Here is a 17,401-nt window from a genome sequence, read left to right on the forward strand (position 1 = left end):
AAGGAGAAGGAAGGAGGGTCAGACGCACATAAGTGTTAAGACGAGAACCCTCACTCACCCTAAGGTGATATGCTTCATCATTGGGTTCCCCCTTGCACACTGGGCCCTCAAGGTACCCAGTGTGGGGTACCATTCCCCCGTAGGAGAGGAGCGTGAGGTGTTTTATATCATCCAATGTAGGACAGAGTGAGGAGCAGGCACCTTGCGTGCCAGGTGTTCAAGAATGAACCCAATGATGATGCATGTCTCCTTAGGGTGCGTGCGGGTTCTCGTCTTATCACTTATGTGCGTCTGTCCCTCCCTCCCTCTCCTTGCTTTTTCTAGTGAGTAGTTTGGGTACACCATCCGGTTACCATTTGTGAGTCGAGATTACATGCAGTGGTACCATGGAAGGTAATACTTTCTCCTTCTATAACCTCCAATAGTGAGATTTTATATATCAAAAGGTCCCACAGGACTGAAAGGCCAAAATGTCCTTTCCCTCAGGACTGCCGGTCAAAGGAGTAGTGTTTTGTGCTGCCCACATTGCAGCCTGACAAATATCCACGAGGCACCATGCATGCCAATGCAGTGTCAGCAGTATTGGTTCTAGTAAAATGTTCCCTCAATCTTTCTTGAGGCTGCTTCTTGGCCATTGCATAGCAGATTTTAATACAGAGGACTATCAACCTGAACAAACTTCTTTTTTGCACTGCCTTGCCTTTCTTTGCCCTAGAGAACCCCATAAACAGAGGATTAGACGATTGATGTAAAAGCTGAGCGCTCTATTGGGGTCCAAACAATGGAGTCTCTCCTTCTGATTTGAAGGGTGAGGCGAGTCGGGCAAACAACATCAGAAGAGTGATGTACTATCCAATGTGAAAAGAGTCACAACCTTCAGTAGAAAGGCTGCTCTACTTCTCAGCAACAGTTTGTCCTAAAAGAAGGTGGTGTACGGTGGCTAAGCTGATAAAGCTTGAAGCTCACTCACGCATTAAGATGAGGTTATCGCAATGAGTAAAAACATCTTCAGGATAAGGAGATGTAGAAAAGAGCTGTGAAATAGCCCAAAAGGGGCACAAATACGGAAAATAGGGACCGAACTAAGGTGCCACTGTGGCATCATGAAGGGTTTAGGAGAAAACTATCAAACCTTTGAAAAATTGCATCACAAAAGGTGATTTGAACAAGGATGGTTGGTTTGGTAAATGCAAAAAGGTGGAATGGGCTGACGGATAACCAACCTTTAACTGTGCACACTCAAGTGGTTACTGGGTCAAGGACAAAACGAAGACCAAAACATCCAGCAGTTTGGCCTGCAATGGCTCCATACTGCAGGTGCTACATCAGGACACAAATTTGTCCCAACGTACAAATACTTTATAGCAGGACATAGGGCCACAAGGATGACATCCACGACTTTGGGAAGGAGGTCGCATGTGGTCAACTGCCACTGCTTAACTGGCACACATGTAGATGTAGAATATTTATGCCCACCATCAACTCCAAAAGCTGGTTGACTCTGGTCAGAGTTCAATCCGAAAAATTGCTGAAGCACAAGAGGACGGCTCCTAGGCAGAGGTACTGTCCTTATCGTAGTCAGAGTATTTGGAGCTGGGGCCATCATAACTGTCTTATGCCAAGGTTGAGAGGGATTTGTTTCACAGTCAGACAGGACGATGAGTTTGGCATCCTCCCGTAGAGACAGGGCTGGTATTGATGTGGCAGTATTCAGCATTAACCGTGGTGCCGGTTGTGGAGTTGGTTCCTAAGTCAGAGATGAACCCGAAATGGGTTCAGAAGGCAGAGGTGGCGTCCAGGGAGGGTCGCCAGTGGTAATCAGATGGGAGGCCTCCGCAGATCCTAAGGGCCCAAAGGCACACCAGAGGTAGCTGGTAGGGTGGCAAAGATTCAAAGTATAGCCTTTTTAAAAACTTTAATCTGTTGTGGCATCACCGAGAGCTCTGAAAATTCAGGGTGCACCGGGATCAGCTGCAGAGTCGGCTCTTCGGTAGGGGATGGGGACTGAGACTGAGGGGCACACTGACATCCTTGTTACTTTTCAAGAGAGTGTCAAGGCTGTGACAAGATCCGTTTGGATATTTTGTGCTTCTTTTTGATAGTTTTAGTTACCTAAAGACTTTGACCACGAATAAGTCCTGTTGTGGGTATGCTCAGACGCGAGTCCCATGCTCTCCACACCACTGTATTCAAGCAAGCCGGGCTGAAGACGGCTGGAATGCCAGAAACCGGTCCTCGGAAGCTTGTTTCCGGTCCAGGGAAGGCATGGCTGGGCAGTTCGGGCTGCACTGTTCCCATGAGGCACAGGGTCAGACGGATTTGCATATGGCCATGTCTGAAATGGGGAGGTGTGGAGTGCAAAAAAACGATGGATTTAGGCCCTGATCTCTGTACTGGGGTGAATGTATGACATTGTTCTGCATTCTGTCCATCAACTGTGGTTTTTGCTGTTGTGGGAATGGCACAGAGAGTGGGAACTGGTCCCCGTCCACGACTTCGAGCATGAGCAGGTCTTATGCGACTTCCTGCAGTGTTTGTGAGGTACAGCTTGGCTTCACATTCCCAGATGTGGTGCATCAAGTCACACAACTTGGATTCATCACCCGAACCCAAACATCGGCGACAAATCTCATGGGGATCTGTCAAAGACACCTGTTTGCAACAGTTCCTACAAGGCTTAAACCCTGTACTTTCAGGAGGTGACATGTCGCCTTATACACTGTAAATATATATATATATATATATATATATATATATATATATATATATATATATATATATATATACATATACATATTGTGAATAAACATTGGAACATCATCTGTAATGATCCATCTATCGGAGAGAGCATGCCAATAAAACCTTTAATCACCTTTAAAAAAGCTCGTTCTTTGGGCGATGAGTTGGTTAAATCTAGCCCTGAAATCATGGTCCCTGTCAATTGGCTTAGCACGAGCAGAGGATTCCGCAAGTGTGCAACTTGCAAAGCCTGCAAGCATGACATTAACAAAACTGAGGTTATCACCCCTTTTTCCGATATTCCTCTCAAAATCAACAAGCAACTCACGTGCAAAACAGAGTTTGCAATCTATGTGCTGGAGTGTCCCTGTGGCCTGCGATATGTTGGGAGTACCAAGTTGCAGGTTCACAAGCGGATACTCCAGCACATTAGGGCCATTAACACCTGTGATGCATCATGCCCTGTTGCACGGCACTTTAAGTCACATCATGATAACAAGAGTGAACTGTTACAATATTATGTCGTGGATGCCATTGGCCCTTTAAGGAGAGGTGGTGATAGGGAAGCACTATTGCGACTCACTGAGACAAAATATATCCTAATATTGGACAGTAAGACCCCGGGTGGCCTTAACGCCACAGAGGATTTCTACATTTGCCTCTGATTCATTTAAGAGGGTCTTAAACATTATTCTCGACGATATGTAAAACACATGACTCAGCCTGTTGACAGGCCGTCGAGCATGGTGGTTGGCATTCTTTTTGTCTATCGAGTTTCCTGTATACATAAGGTCACGCTGCTACATTTTTACCTCATAGTCTGTTTTCATAAACCTAAGTCATTTGCTATTTATGATCTTCTAAAAAACAATTAGTCATCACTCTGTATTTGACTAGTTTAAGTATCACATATAATAATGCACTTTTTGCACTTTTCTGCTGCACTTTAAGGGTTCTGTATACAGGTCAATACAAGAATTAGGAGCCCACTTGGGCCACATTTTGTTGATAAACAACTTAGCCACTTGCACATTTACACAATGCTGCTTCCTTTCTGGCTATTTGGTAACCATATTTAGTTGATACCATGTCATTTAAAGTCAGATATTCGCTGCTGCACTTGCACTTTTGTTGCCTGGCATATTTTGCACATTTATGAAGCAGTTTTTGTATTTAATATAATTACGAGCTTTTAAATATTTATGTGTATTTTATGCCATAATTGATCTTATTTCCTTTAGCAACAGATAATTTTATCTACATTTTAAGATAATTTATGTCTCTATTTAGGAGTAGATTTGAGTGCATTGTTTACATGTTTTTAACATTCTATATAGAGATGTTAATGTGCAGCACTAAGCGGGGCATTGTGCATTTATGTAGTTACTATGTCCTCTTTTTATGGCTATTGTAAAGCGCCCTTTTTGACCAATTGCATCCCTTTTTCTCTATGCACTAGCACTTTAAATAGTCCCCCCTCCCACATTGGCGTCATGTGATTAAGGCCTCTGTGAAGGCCGAAACATTATGTTGGCAGGGCGAGCTTCCACAAATAAAAACTAATTTGCTCACTGCAATCTTTGGGTCGGCTCCTCTTTCCTCGCCTTGAAGCACTCCGGTGTATTTTGGATTTCGAGGGTTCCTGGATTGGGTGTGCTGTGTATGTATGTATGTGTGTATGTATGTATGTATGTATATATATATATTTGTAGCAAAAAAACTCATCAATTTACAAGAAAAAGTTAGGAGCTTGCTCTGGATCAGGGCACAAAGGCACAGGAAGGAAGGAACGAATGTCAGTTGTCTTGGGTGGTTCCTATATATAGCTTCAGCCATTACTTCTGGGGCAGAGGGGAGTGAATTCGGAGCCACATGACACCACCTACTGGTATGCAAAAATCATACACATCCAGCCTGGTGCAGGGGATATTCTAAATCTGTAGTTAGAAGTATCCATCTGAATTGGCAAATGGGCCAACAAGAACAGAAATCTAAAGGTAAGAAACTTTAATAACTTTTGGATCTTATTTCTGCCCCGGAATCAAGCAGCATATTCTGTTTTTGTATGTATCTTCTTTGTAATTGGATTATTTTCTCACTTGTTAAAGTCTTATTGCTTTTCTAAGGTAACGCTCGGACTACAAATTGATGTTATTGAGTGTCATTTACTGTGTCATACCGAATCAGGGTGTCTGGTCCCCTCCACTTTCAAAAGTAAGTCTTGACTGTTCGCCAGGGCTGTCCTGAAATAGTCAAGTTCCTAAACAGAGGACACACTAATGTGTCCCCAGATTACATATTATAACATCTGATAAGATTGTTACTTGCACAAATGCACATAGGTGGCTAGATATTTATTATTTACATTGTAGCTTTGAGTGTAGTGATTTGGTGGAGCTTAATGAAGTTCACAGTTATCGCCTTTTTGATCGCCTTACAAAGGTCAGGAAATAACATTTGATAGAGACTTTAGAAAGCTGAACTGTGAAGTATGTCCATGGAGTGGAAACTAAAATGAACCAGAGGAGTAGAACACACAAATGGACAGATCATTTTCTTCTTCCACTAATCTCTTATTTTACTCCCTCTGCCTTTCTATTGGGTTTAGCCCACCCTATCAAACAGAAATAAGCAGCAAAAAAACAACGTCTGCTCTTTACATCAGCTTGCTTTTTTTAGTTGATGCAAGTCAAGCATTTTCACCTTGAAAGGAGATGCTAGTTTGTGTTCCTTGCTCTGATGCACACACAATGGAACAAGTAAACTTACCAATGGGAGAGAATTTTTTTCTGTAGGTAAACCACAGGCGAGAGCTGACGTCTTTTAACAAATCTGATTTGTCTGTAATTAAAAAAGAAACATCCTGTTAGGTAGTGGCTCTACAATATGCTATACCTGCTGAGCATACTGTACAATGTCTGTTTATCAAAAGCTCAAGGTCTGTCTAATTGAGTTTACAAAATGTTAGTCAGACAAGGTTGTTTGCGGCTGCTTCCCTTGTATAATCAATTTCCTGCAAAAGGTATATCACATTTATTATGTGCTGCTTCACTTGCTGCAATGTATGCGACACAAGCACATCTCCAAGTTTGAGGTCAGCCACCTGGAAGATCTCAGAATCCCAAAGATGTGGAAGCAGACAGCCCAGTCAAGAAGCATCAATGGGTAGGATCTAGTACAATGAATCAAAAATGACATTTCTTTGCTTAAGACTTCAGGCAGTCCAAATTTCTTCTTGTAAGCTACAGTATTAGATAGAATAGTTTTTTGTTTTTTTAGAAACCTCTTGTGGGCTGTGCACCCCCTTTAAAGTGACATTAAAGCAAGTCAAATGGGAAGTCTTGTATGGATCAGCTCTTTTAACGCTATTATACAATTTCTGTCAAAGCCCCGTGCTGAATTCTTACTCTAGTTTGGGTTACATTTTTATGAACCACGAAGGTGCTTCTATCCTGCTCCAGCAAGGAGAGGATCTGATCTCATCAGCTACTGCAGCCTGCTTTCTTCTGCTTCTTTCTTAGGATGATGTCAAACAGACTGTTTAAAGCCAAATCCCAATGAACGGGATATATTGCTCATCAAATCCATTCTACTGGCCCTTGTCCTGGTTTGGCTTAGAAGTCTGGGCCTCTGCCGCTCTCCTCCAAATGCTCAGGTCAATAATGTCACTTGCGATGCTTTCCTAACTCCACCCTCAAGGAGGACTCCACCCGGCACTCCTTTTCTTAACAAATCAGTATAGTTAATGCCTTTATTTCTTCTGCATGAATTGTCGTAATAGGGTCAATCCGGGCTTGTGTTCAAAACAATTTCAAAGTCTGCAATCTGCAGTGTATTCAGAATTCTACTACTAGGTTAGATATAGCAATTTGTTGCTCCAGCTTTGACTTCTTTACACTGGTTTGCAATAAACAACAGAATAAGGCTGAAGTGTTTGTGTATTGTTTTGAGGCATACCAAGAGATTAGCTTGACATTGCTATAAGACACATTCAAGAACTCCCTTCTCAGGAGCGCCCTTTTATCTTCCATTGATCTTAGATTGGTGATTTGAATATGTGGAAGACTCTTCAGGTTCAAGCAGCAATGCTGAAAGCGGTTACTACATTCCATTTGCTGCAAACTCAATCATGCAAGGTTTTGCAATGCTATTTAGGTCTGTGGTTTAAGTCTAAAAGAACAGGAGGACAGCCTGGAGTGAAGCTAGTCTCATTTAAACACAGCAAGACTAGCTGCAGTTTTATGACAAGATTCCTTGCTTTCGGCACATGCATTCACCTCTAATGCTCACAAGGGACTGCAGTGTGATTTCCATGTTACGTCTTACCAGGCACCCACCTGCTGTGATGTCATATTGCCTTCCCAGAATCCATACAGGCTCATTGGTATCCGGAAAATCTTCTAGACTGTCATAGGAGGAAGTAATCGAATTTCCACGCTTGGCAAAAACTGAATGTAACCCTAGAAGAGTCAGAGAATAAACGGTCAAGCTTACTTGCAACTGCCCTTAACTATGCTTTTCCTCCGGGAAGGAGGCACCAGTGATGCTTGTCATCAGGTACACATGGGCAGTCCACTTGGATGGAAGGGCAGTGGGGTACCCTTTGAGCCATGCTGCACTGGCAAAGAGGGCTATGGAAATCAAGCTAGCTGTACCACGATATGCTGAAGGGATTACCTAACATTGTATTCCAAATTCAGACGCGGAAGTGAGAGCTCATTGCCAACAACATAACCATGAGTAACCAAGTACCTACATGAAAACAAGCCTTGGTCAACCTATCGCACCCATTCTCTCAATCTTGCATAGCAGGAGCAGTGGGTGAACACAAAGCAATGCATTTAAGGTCAAGCCCGCAATGGGCTTCAATCAATGTGGCACATTAAGAATTTCACGCATTCCAAGATTTTTCATAATTATTAGACGATGTACACAAACAGTTCCACAAACAACTCCTATCAACCCTGAGAAATACTTTGATTCCCCCTTTTGGCCACAAATGTGCAAACAAGAAATGCTGTTAATCTGGAGGATGTTTGAAGGGTTCTGTAAATTCACATGCGGTAAGAAGGCTCCAGCTGCAGTCCAACACAGTCTAACAAACCCCATGAATATTTCAGCAGAGTTGCCCCAGTCTGCATTGCGTCACAAGATGTACTTACAAGGCATCACTCACTAGGGCTCAGCCTCAACTGCGTACCGCGTCTCCACTGGAAGTGACATGCTGACCACTAAAAAGGTGTTACATGCACCAGTGACATTTTTGTCAACTTTCCACACGTGCAAAGGACATAAAAATACAGAGCATAAAAAGGTTGGCTGGAACCTCATAACGGATATGCGAATGTATCTGTTTGGTAAAACAAATATTAATAAAATACCTTGAAATAAAAAAAAATGAAACAGTATCAGAACCCTCGTTTGGGGAGAATGGAAGTGTGTAAGTAATCATATCTATCAGAAAGATTGTTACCGAAGGGAAGTGAATTGCTGTTGTTTAAGCGTTAAAGTACCCCCTGCCGTACATTATAAGCATATTGCAAGTCGCCAAAGAGTTCTCGAACCATAAGGTGGAACAAGAGCAGAGCCGATTTCCTTTAAAAGCTTATGGAACTCTGAGGTGACTTACAATATCCTTATCATGTACACTAAGGGGGACTTTCACACAAACCACTTAAAATCTGGGTGTGGAGCTCTTTCATGTAAAAGAGCGAGCATGTTTGTAAACATGAAGAATAAAAATAAAAACTTTATTGCAAAATTAAACATCAAAAACTTGCTAGTTATTTGGAACATTTCAGTACAAGTCAGTTTAAAAAAAAAAGGCTGCTCTTGCTTAGCACCAGAAGGAACATGCAGAAAGATTCTAGCTCTTGTATAAATATCTAAGGAATGTAAAAAATAATCCTGGTCTTTCTGGCAATAACTGTAAGCTAAAACAAGCATTTGCAATGCAATTGGTCTCGCCTTTGGGGCCTTATAAGTATTTAGCCATGCAGCTCAGTTCCTGCAGCTGGTTGGCCATGAGCGTTTCCACCGGGAAGCAGGGAAGAAGAAAAATACCTGAGAGATCACAATCGGGCAATTGATACATCTCACAACTCACAACAAAGACGGTGTACCTTTTAAAAGGGACATGTTTACCTTAGAAGGTATCCTCTTATAGTTGCACCTTTCTGATGCAGATATGCATTTTTGCATTGCAATATAATGTAAGTGAATCACAAGATACTCCCTGCCATTACAACCATATAAATTGTGTTGCTGACATTCCGCTGCCCCACCTCCCCCCAAACCAAAGAAATTTGCAAACCTATTCCTATTCTAGGGAGGAATTTAACTTCAAAACATTTCTGAATAACTACCAACTGAGTGTTTGCCAACGTATAGTAAGACCCACCCTGAAACACAAACAAGCCTGCGCTTGAGAGGAGATTTGCTCTTATCACAAACTCACTATACAGGCAGAATTTCTACGTGGGCAAATTCACTTTGTGGAGGCAAAAGCACATCGTTGGTGGTACTTATAATCAAGAATAAAACTTGCCCTTGGTAATATGCTGGTTGCCATTAAGTGTGCAAACAGCTTGGGTAATTTGGCCCTTGATTGAGCTGTCCATATTCTTGCAATAACAAAGCATTGCATGTGTACTTTTGCCTACAATTAATAAAGGTGTTTCAGCGCGGGATAGTGTCATAACTATAAGGCTCAGATGAAGAAGCACAATAGACACCACCTGGAATCGTGCAATTTTTCTTTTTTTAAATTGTGTCACAATGTGGGTCGGATTTTTGGGTGCTTGCGGGAAATAATAATAATAATAATACTCAAGATACACTAGACTAGGCTAGATGCAGCATCTCTCAAAAAACAAAAAGAACAATGAAAGCACTTTATATACAATGACAAGCCCAGGTTGAGAGTCCAAATTGGATACAAGCGGGCCACTGGACAAATGTAACTGCACGCCCTAAACATGAACTTGCCACATATGCTATCATCTGCTGCATAGTTTGCCCATTTTAACAAAAACGTTTCTAGCTCCAGTGAATCATAAGTTAATAAAACAATGCCACACCAGTCACTTTAAAAATGTAAAATTGTCACCTTTTACCTTCCAATTCCTGTAATTAATTAGCCAGTCTAAGAGGTGAATATGTTGACCACATACAGTGAGCATCCCCATTTAATGTACTGATGGAAGGGCTTTTGTCTGCAGAAATAAGCACAAACTTATGTTAATGTCAAATGAATTCAAACAGGTTAGGCACACCTATTGTCTGCCTCGATTGTATTTCACAACCAACAATTACAAATAATTCTTAGTCGCATTACAGAGTATACCCAAAACTATAGTAAATCCAACCAGGACTGTGACTTTCAAAGAATCAGAAAGCTCTTGAGGTCACATGTGCTCAATGCTAAAGTACATTCTAGTGAGTCGCTTATATATCCTATATTACATGTACTACACTGTTCTATAGAGGTGATTTTATGGAAAGATGTGCATCAAAACTTGTTTTTCCTTGCTGCATGATTTGGGGACCCTGGATATAAAGCACAACACCCTGGACAGTGCAACGGGTAAGACACATAACCCATCCATCTGTCTACCTGTCAATGGAGCGAGCGCCTGAACAGATCATGCAAGAAGTGATCTAGTTCAGGGAACTCCTATATAAGTGCCCATTATACAAGATATATGTGGAGAAGAGGTGGGGGGTGAAATAATGCGCACTACAGAGAATAGGGAGGAGAATAGTGATATGTAGGAGAGGAGGAGGAAACTAGTGGGTTGGACTTTCGAAGTTGAAAGGATTGCTGGGAGGTTGTAGGAGGGGAATAAGATATTTAAATGGAATGGAAGGGAAGGCAGGTTATATGAGAAAAAGTAGAACTCGAGATACAAAAGATTAAGGGATGGGGCGGACAAGCGCTGAGAGAAAGGGGGCAAGAAACACTAAATGAGTGAACACTGCAATCGTCCACAGTTTTAACTGGGGTACTTATAACTATTAAGTAACTATTACATTTGTGCCAGGAGCATTTCAGCTAAGGCTGTTATGTGTTGCCCATACAGCAGCTTTTCAAACTGACATCTTTTTTAACGTTACTGGTGGCAACCAAGCTTGACTCACGAGTGTGATCATTGCAAGTAATTTTGCAATTGGTGGTGGCCATCAATGTAATCTAGGCTGATGTGATCACTGTACGAACAGGGATGATGTTAACAGCTCGGGATGATTCCCTTGAACATAACCAGCTCTCATCACAAAAGCGTTAGAGACAACTGATTTAAACATAATTGCACAGCTAAAACACAACATTGAGAAGAGTGGTTAAAAACAGCAGGCAAGGACAAGGGAGTTGTAACTAAACTCGGAGTTCTGAAGCAGACACAGCTGATTGACAGGGCTGGGCGGCTCCGAGATAAACTGAAGACCAGGTACGGTCAGTGTACTGGGCCTGGAAGGGCAGGTAGGATGGGGCAGGAAGGCGGCAGAGTGTTTTTAATGAATTCACTTGGCTTTGGCGGAGTGGTGCTCTCACAAGAGAAAGTATATTTAGAGGCACAGTCGCACAGACTTACCACCATGGTGGGTGCACCCCGGCCTGTCCCTTTTTCAGGCTCCTCTTTCATCTGCCAACTTCTCAGGGCGAGAAAGAGAATAATAATCATTTAGAGAACGATTATTATGCAGCACTGTGTAGAGTGAGATCCGATGGAGATACACGCCCCCCTGCTGTAAACACACTGCCTCATGAAACTTGCACGGGCAACTCTTGGCGCAGACCTGACCGTGTTGGGACATCATCCCCCAGCAAACCAGAGAAAGCTGTGCAATGTTAATGTTAGAGGCACGCGGCCACTATTGTTAGAGCGGGCCGCGGATGCAAAAAAAAAAAAAAATCAAGTTTACAACTGTGGGAGAGGAAGGGAAAAGGAGGGAGACGAAAGAGTAGGCGTGGGGAGGAAAGACTGCGGTTCAGGCCTCGCTGGAAGATATTTGAGAAAAGAGCAGCCTGGCTGGCAGCGACCGGAGAAAGAAGGAGGGGAGGAGAGAAGTGAAGAGAAGAGAAGACAAGCTGTCGCCATTGTGAAAAATATAGTGCGTTCCGAAGACCGTATCACGCCACGAGTAAAGCATCCAGTCCCGGTGGGCGGGGCTAAAAGCAGACAGAGCGGTACTTCTGTTGTCCGGGTGCACATATTCATCCGTGTGCATCCGTCTTGATTCCAAAAGGCCCTCCATCGCGAGAGCAGCGCATGCACGCTGCCAACGCCAGGCGAGACCTAAAAGTAGAGCAGAAGAAAGAAAAGAAACCTTTAATTTACATTGCTTTAAACAGCTGCTCTGCGACCTGGCCTGCCATTCATCTCAGCTTCTGGCTAATAACTTATTACAGTTAACTTCGGACGTCTTTTCTTTATAATCGGTGACTAGGTTTGTCACAAGTCGCTGACAATACAGAAATTAGAGACAAGCGTTTATTCAGGGATTACAAAATCTTGCGCATTATAATGGAGATTAACTGCCACCGAAAACTTACTTCAACACTCCCAATAAATACAGCCCATAAATCAAATGCACATATTAATATGAACCCAGGTCTATGAACCCTTTGAGGATAGCAAATACTTTGGAATACAAAGAGTCACAGCTGTTCATGTGGTCCAATGGGCAGAGAGTTAAACCCATGCAGCTGACAGAGGTGAAGGAGGGCCAGTCATATCAACCAGCCAAGCAAAAGACATCAGAATGGAATGTGCGGTCTAGACTGGACTCAGCCTGTGAGAGCTGCAGGCCATGAAGAAGTTGTCAGGCTACGCAATGTGATGAAAGGTGGAGAAATTAAAACTTGTTTCAAAAGAGAATTTTAGCTCTGGGACCAATAGGATGAAATTGGAAATGTGATTAGCTCATGTTAAATGAATCACTTGGATTTTCATGGACACAGTACTTTATTTTTTCTGAGGCATATAATAAGGGATGTTTTATTAATCTCAATAGCCAAGAGTAAAATAGTAGAAAATGCTTTGGATGTTGTGAGGAGCTGGCCTGGTATCTGATGTACACTTATGTAAGTGGAGACCTTGCACCAGTCCAGACAACTCTTATGGTGATTCAAGAGGTCTTAGAGAGCAAGCTGGCCCGGTATCTGATGTACACTTATGTAAGTGGAGACCTTGCACCAGTCCAGACAACTCTTATGTGATTCAAGAGGTCTTAGAAAGCTCTCCAAGTGGTAGCTGTGGAGAGCAGCCTTTAGGCTTAGCACAGAATGAGTGTAAAGTAGCTTGTTTTCCCAGAATGCAATCCTATAGTATAGATTAAGTGAAAAAGAACCACACCAAGTATTTATAAAAAAGTATATATATGAGTGACGACGGCATTGTGGCAGAGGTGGGGAGATATCAGGCGCTTACGAGTTAACTCGAGATACGATTCGAGTTACATTTGTAATACGAACCTAGCAGTTAGCATGACAGAGGAGGCTGTACGCCAGCGTGAAGCGGCGGCGGAAGAATTGTTTTGCAAAAGACCAGCGGCAAACTTAAACACTGTACCCACTGCGAGCACATCGGCAGGGGCGGATGAAAATGAAAAAACTCTATTGAAAGACCTGGAAAAGTACAAACGCTTGGAAATCACCAAGTGGTGGGAGCATTGCTCATTAACCAAATATGCAGAAGTTGGACGGGTCCCGAGGGGTCTGCGTATCCTTTTGGCCCCAAGTTATGATAACCCCAACCCTGCCATGTTAAAAGAGTGGGCGCAAAACAACCTAGAAGCTTCCATGACCTCAGTCCGCATTTTAATCAAATATGCAGCAATAGACCGGGTGGATATAATCAAAAAAATAGAAAACATCGAAGAGGAACTTAAGAAATCTGCTAAAATTGATTATATAAAAAATGCTAGAATTGCCATTGAAGAAAGACTGTGCAAACATGAAGAAAAAATAAAACAACGTAAAGCACATAAATTTGCCAGGGATGAAGCAGATTATAACAACGGGCAAATTTTCACATTCGCCCGAAAATACAACAATGAAAACCGCAAAAAATTTGGGGAACAGAAGGGTAAAAGCAATGTGGAAACTAATGTGCAGAAATCGGCCGCAACAGGAGGCGCAGCGGCAGACAGCGCCAGTTTTGATTCAATTTCCATCTCAAGTGAATCTAGCATAGAAAGCGGAGAGAGGCCCACGCCAGCCATAGTACTTGATGCAGGAGAGGAATTGGATTTTTTAGTAGCAGAGAGACTGCGGTCACTGAGACCGAGAAAGGACAGCAAACAACAGCAAAAAACACAAGGAAAAACAGACGAAGAAAAGAAAGAAGAAAAGTCAACAAACAAAAGAGGAAAAAACAAAAAGAAGAGCAATTGGACACGGCAGAAGTAGAGTTGGATAAAACCATAATCAATCTGTCCAAAGTGCCTTTGTCCAATGATGAAAAAAAGATGCTGTCTTTAGGTCTCAATTTCTGCCCCGGCCAAACTTTCAACTATAGCTCCACAAGAATTGACGTCTTTAGATTCGTTAGAAAGCTCAAATTGAAAAAACATTTCTCTTTGAAAAACGCAAAAGATAAAGACGAGGAGCAACAACAAGGAATGAACAATCATGTAGAAAGTTTAGGCATCAGGGCTGCTGATATTCCAACTTATCTAGACCTACATGATTTAAATACTGGCGAGGCAGCAAGTGACGAGATTGAATGTGATCCTTCAACTCAGACCAGACTTAGTAACATCAATCTGCTACAAAAAGGCGCTGGGATCAGCCCCTTCAAGAAAAAATCCAAATACATCCCCATGATGCCCAGGGATGCATTAGACACGTTCCACGACTGTGTAGTCGAAGACATTAAAAAATTGAATAAGCAAGTACAGTCCAAAAAATTCAAACAAAGAAAACATGTTGAAAAAAAGAAAAAAGACTATGCCCAGTAAATGAAAAAGCTAAGTGAAAACAACGAAATCATCATCAAGAAATCAGATAAAGGGGGCAACCTAGTAATCTGGCCCCGAGAAGACTATATCAGGGAGGCAAAACGGCAACTGGATAATAGTGAATGTTATGAGCCATCTTATACCAAAAAATACAAAGGAGCTACAGATTCTCTAAAGAAACTACTAATGCAACTGCGTAGTGATGGCCTTATTTCTAATGACGAGTTCAAGTTTATGCACAATGAGAATCCAATTGTACCTGTGTTGTATTTAATACCGAAAGTGCATAAAGGTGTTTCTCCCATTCCTGGTAGGCCCATCATTTCCGCTATAGGAAGTGCAGCGGAACAGGTGGGCCAATACATTGACTTTTTTCTGCAAAATCATGTAAAAACACTGCCTAGTTACATTAAAGATACGGGTGATTTTCTGGGTAAAATCAAGAACATTCAATGGTCAGATGGGATGTACCTAATTTCATTAGATATCGAATCCTTATACACCAGTATAGATCACCAGGCAGGACTGTCAGCTGTAAAATTCTTTTTGGACCAGAGACCGTGCGAATTCTATCAGCACAACAAGGCCTTAGTTAACATGATGAGTTGGTGCCTTAATAACAATTTCTTCCTATTTGGAAAGGAACTGTTTAAACAACTAAGGGGTGTGGCTATGGGTGCTTGCTTCTCCCCCAGCTATGCGTGCTTGCACGTTGGCTAGTGGGAGGAGCAGGTGCTCAAAAGGGACTATTCTTCCATTTTTGAGGAAAACATTGTACACTACTACAGGTTTATCGATGATATTTTCATCGTGTGGAATGGCGGTAAAGATAAAGCATTGGAATTCATTGAAAACATCAACGAGAATAATTTGAATCTCCACTTTACCCACCACATAGACAATTCCAGCTTGGAATTTCTGGACGTCAAACTGTATGTAGCGAATGGTAGAATAGAAAGTACCCTTTTCAGAAAATCCACCGCTGGCAATGTCACACTCCATGCCTCCAGTGCCCATCCTAGACATCTGATTGCGAGCATCCCCTATGGGGAATTGCTACGCCTAAAAAGGATATGCAGCACGGATGCCGAATTTAACATCTGTGCAGCAGAATCCATGCGTCGCATGAAAGCTAGAGGCTATTCAGACAAGATCTTGACATCAGCATTAACTAAGACATCATCAAGACCTAGAGCTAGTTTACTTCCAACTCCCATAGTGGAAGAGTCTGTCCCGGAGGTTCCATCTGATTCACCAGCTACTCCGGAGACAACTGATAAGGCCCAATGTCCTAGACTTATCACAGCATACAGTGAGAACGAACGTAAAATTAGATCCATTGTCAATAAAAACTGGGGAATAGTACTCACTGACCCCGTTCTGAGAATGAGTCTGCCTTCTAGCCCCACTATAACATTTAGTAGAGCCAGAAACATGGGGGCTGTATTAGATCTTACCAGCCCAGAAATAAGAACAAAACCTAATTGGTTAAAACCTAAAGATGGTTTCTATAAATGCTCATCTTGCCGGGCGTGCAAGTTCGGGGTGAACACAACGGAATACTGTACTCCATTCAGTCCTATACCACACAAGATAATGGGAAACTATAACTGTAAAACTGATTTTGCAGTTTATGTTCTCTCTTGTACCTGCGGGCTGAATTACATCGGAAGCACAAAGCTACAGGTACATGAGAGAATCCTCCAACATCTACGTGCCATCTTGCATAGTGATCCCAATTACCCAGTGGCACGCCACTTCAAACTAGTTCATGGTAATAATTTATCTTGTTTAAAGTACTATGTGGTAGCTGCTGTCCCTAAACCACGCAGAGGAGGGAACAGAGAGGCTTTGCTCAGAAGATTGGAAACCAATTTCATTCTTAACTTCGACAGCAAATGCCCTAATGGTCTGAACAACACCGAAGATATGTACACATGTTTATAAAGAGGTATTCTGTGTGTTACCCCAAGCAGTGTGTTTTATATCATACAGATACTTTGAGTTTGTCTTTCGTTCTGATTTAGATGATTTAAACTTTTTTTTTAATGTATTGGTATTGGTCAAATTCGTGGTCACTAAAAGAATGTTCAGTAATTCTGACTGACGTTTTATAATGGTGATTAATTGTGTGTTTCACTCACTCACGCCTCGACAGAGACACTGTATCATGGGGCAAGCAAGTATTGGTTTAAAAATGGTCAAACTTGGACGTGGTCCAAGTTTACAATAATATTTTCCAAACATAAGCTAATGCCATCCCATAATATATTGCACTTTGTGTAATGTCTCAGCCGAGTTTGGGTTGCAAAATGCATCTTTATTTTATTTTGTAACCATTTTTACATTCATTGTCTATCACATCAATCTGCACTGGGTTCATTTGTAAAACAATTCTATTATTAGCACGCTATGCACTTTTATCTTCTTTGCACATTTCCTTCGAAACCAAAAAGTCGTAAGTCTGTTAAAGATTACATGCATTTATGCAGCTATAATGAATTTTTGCACTTTTTATATCGTGCATTTGGATTTATCCAGAGATTTTTTAGAGTGTCAAAATGAAATCTTGTTGATTTTGGAATTATATTATAATTTCATAAAGTTTGATTTTGTTGTTCTTCAGCCGATAACAATATAAATTTCCATTATAATGTGATGGTAAATACGGTTGGGGTTTTGTCAATATGATTTTTTGACA

The 17,401-nt window shown here is 41.8% G+C and overlaps 1 protein-coding gene across 1 annotated transcript in view; it reads right to left on the reverse strand.

Moving 5' to 3' along the window:
- The window catches only part of ATG4A (autophagy related 4A cysteine peptidase), a 151,524-nt gene that overhangs the window by 114,722 nt on the left and 19,401 nt on the right, over positions 1-17,401 (reverse strand). The window contains exons 2-3 of the mRNA XM_086918468.1: positions 7,077-7,199; positions 5,509-5,580 (exon numbers count right to left, since the gene is read on the reverse strand). Of these exons, the coding sequence (XP_086774594.1) occupies positions 5,509-5,580; positions 7,077-7,199 (195 nt within the window). The remainder of the gene's footprint in view (positions 1-5,508; positions 5,581-7,076; positions 7,200-17,401) is intronic.

This window comes from Lissotriton vulgaris, chromosome 4_1 (assembly GCF_964263255.1).
Source record: "Lissotriton vulgaris chromosome 4_1, aLisVul1.2, whole genome shotgun sequence".
Taxonomy (NCBI): Eukaryota; Metazoa; Chordata; class Amphibia; order Caudata; family Salamandridae; genus Lissotriton; species Lissotriton vulgaris.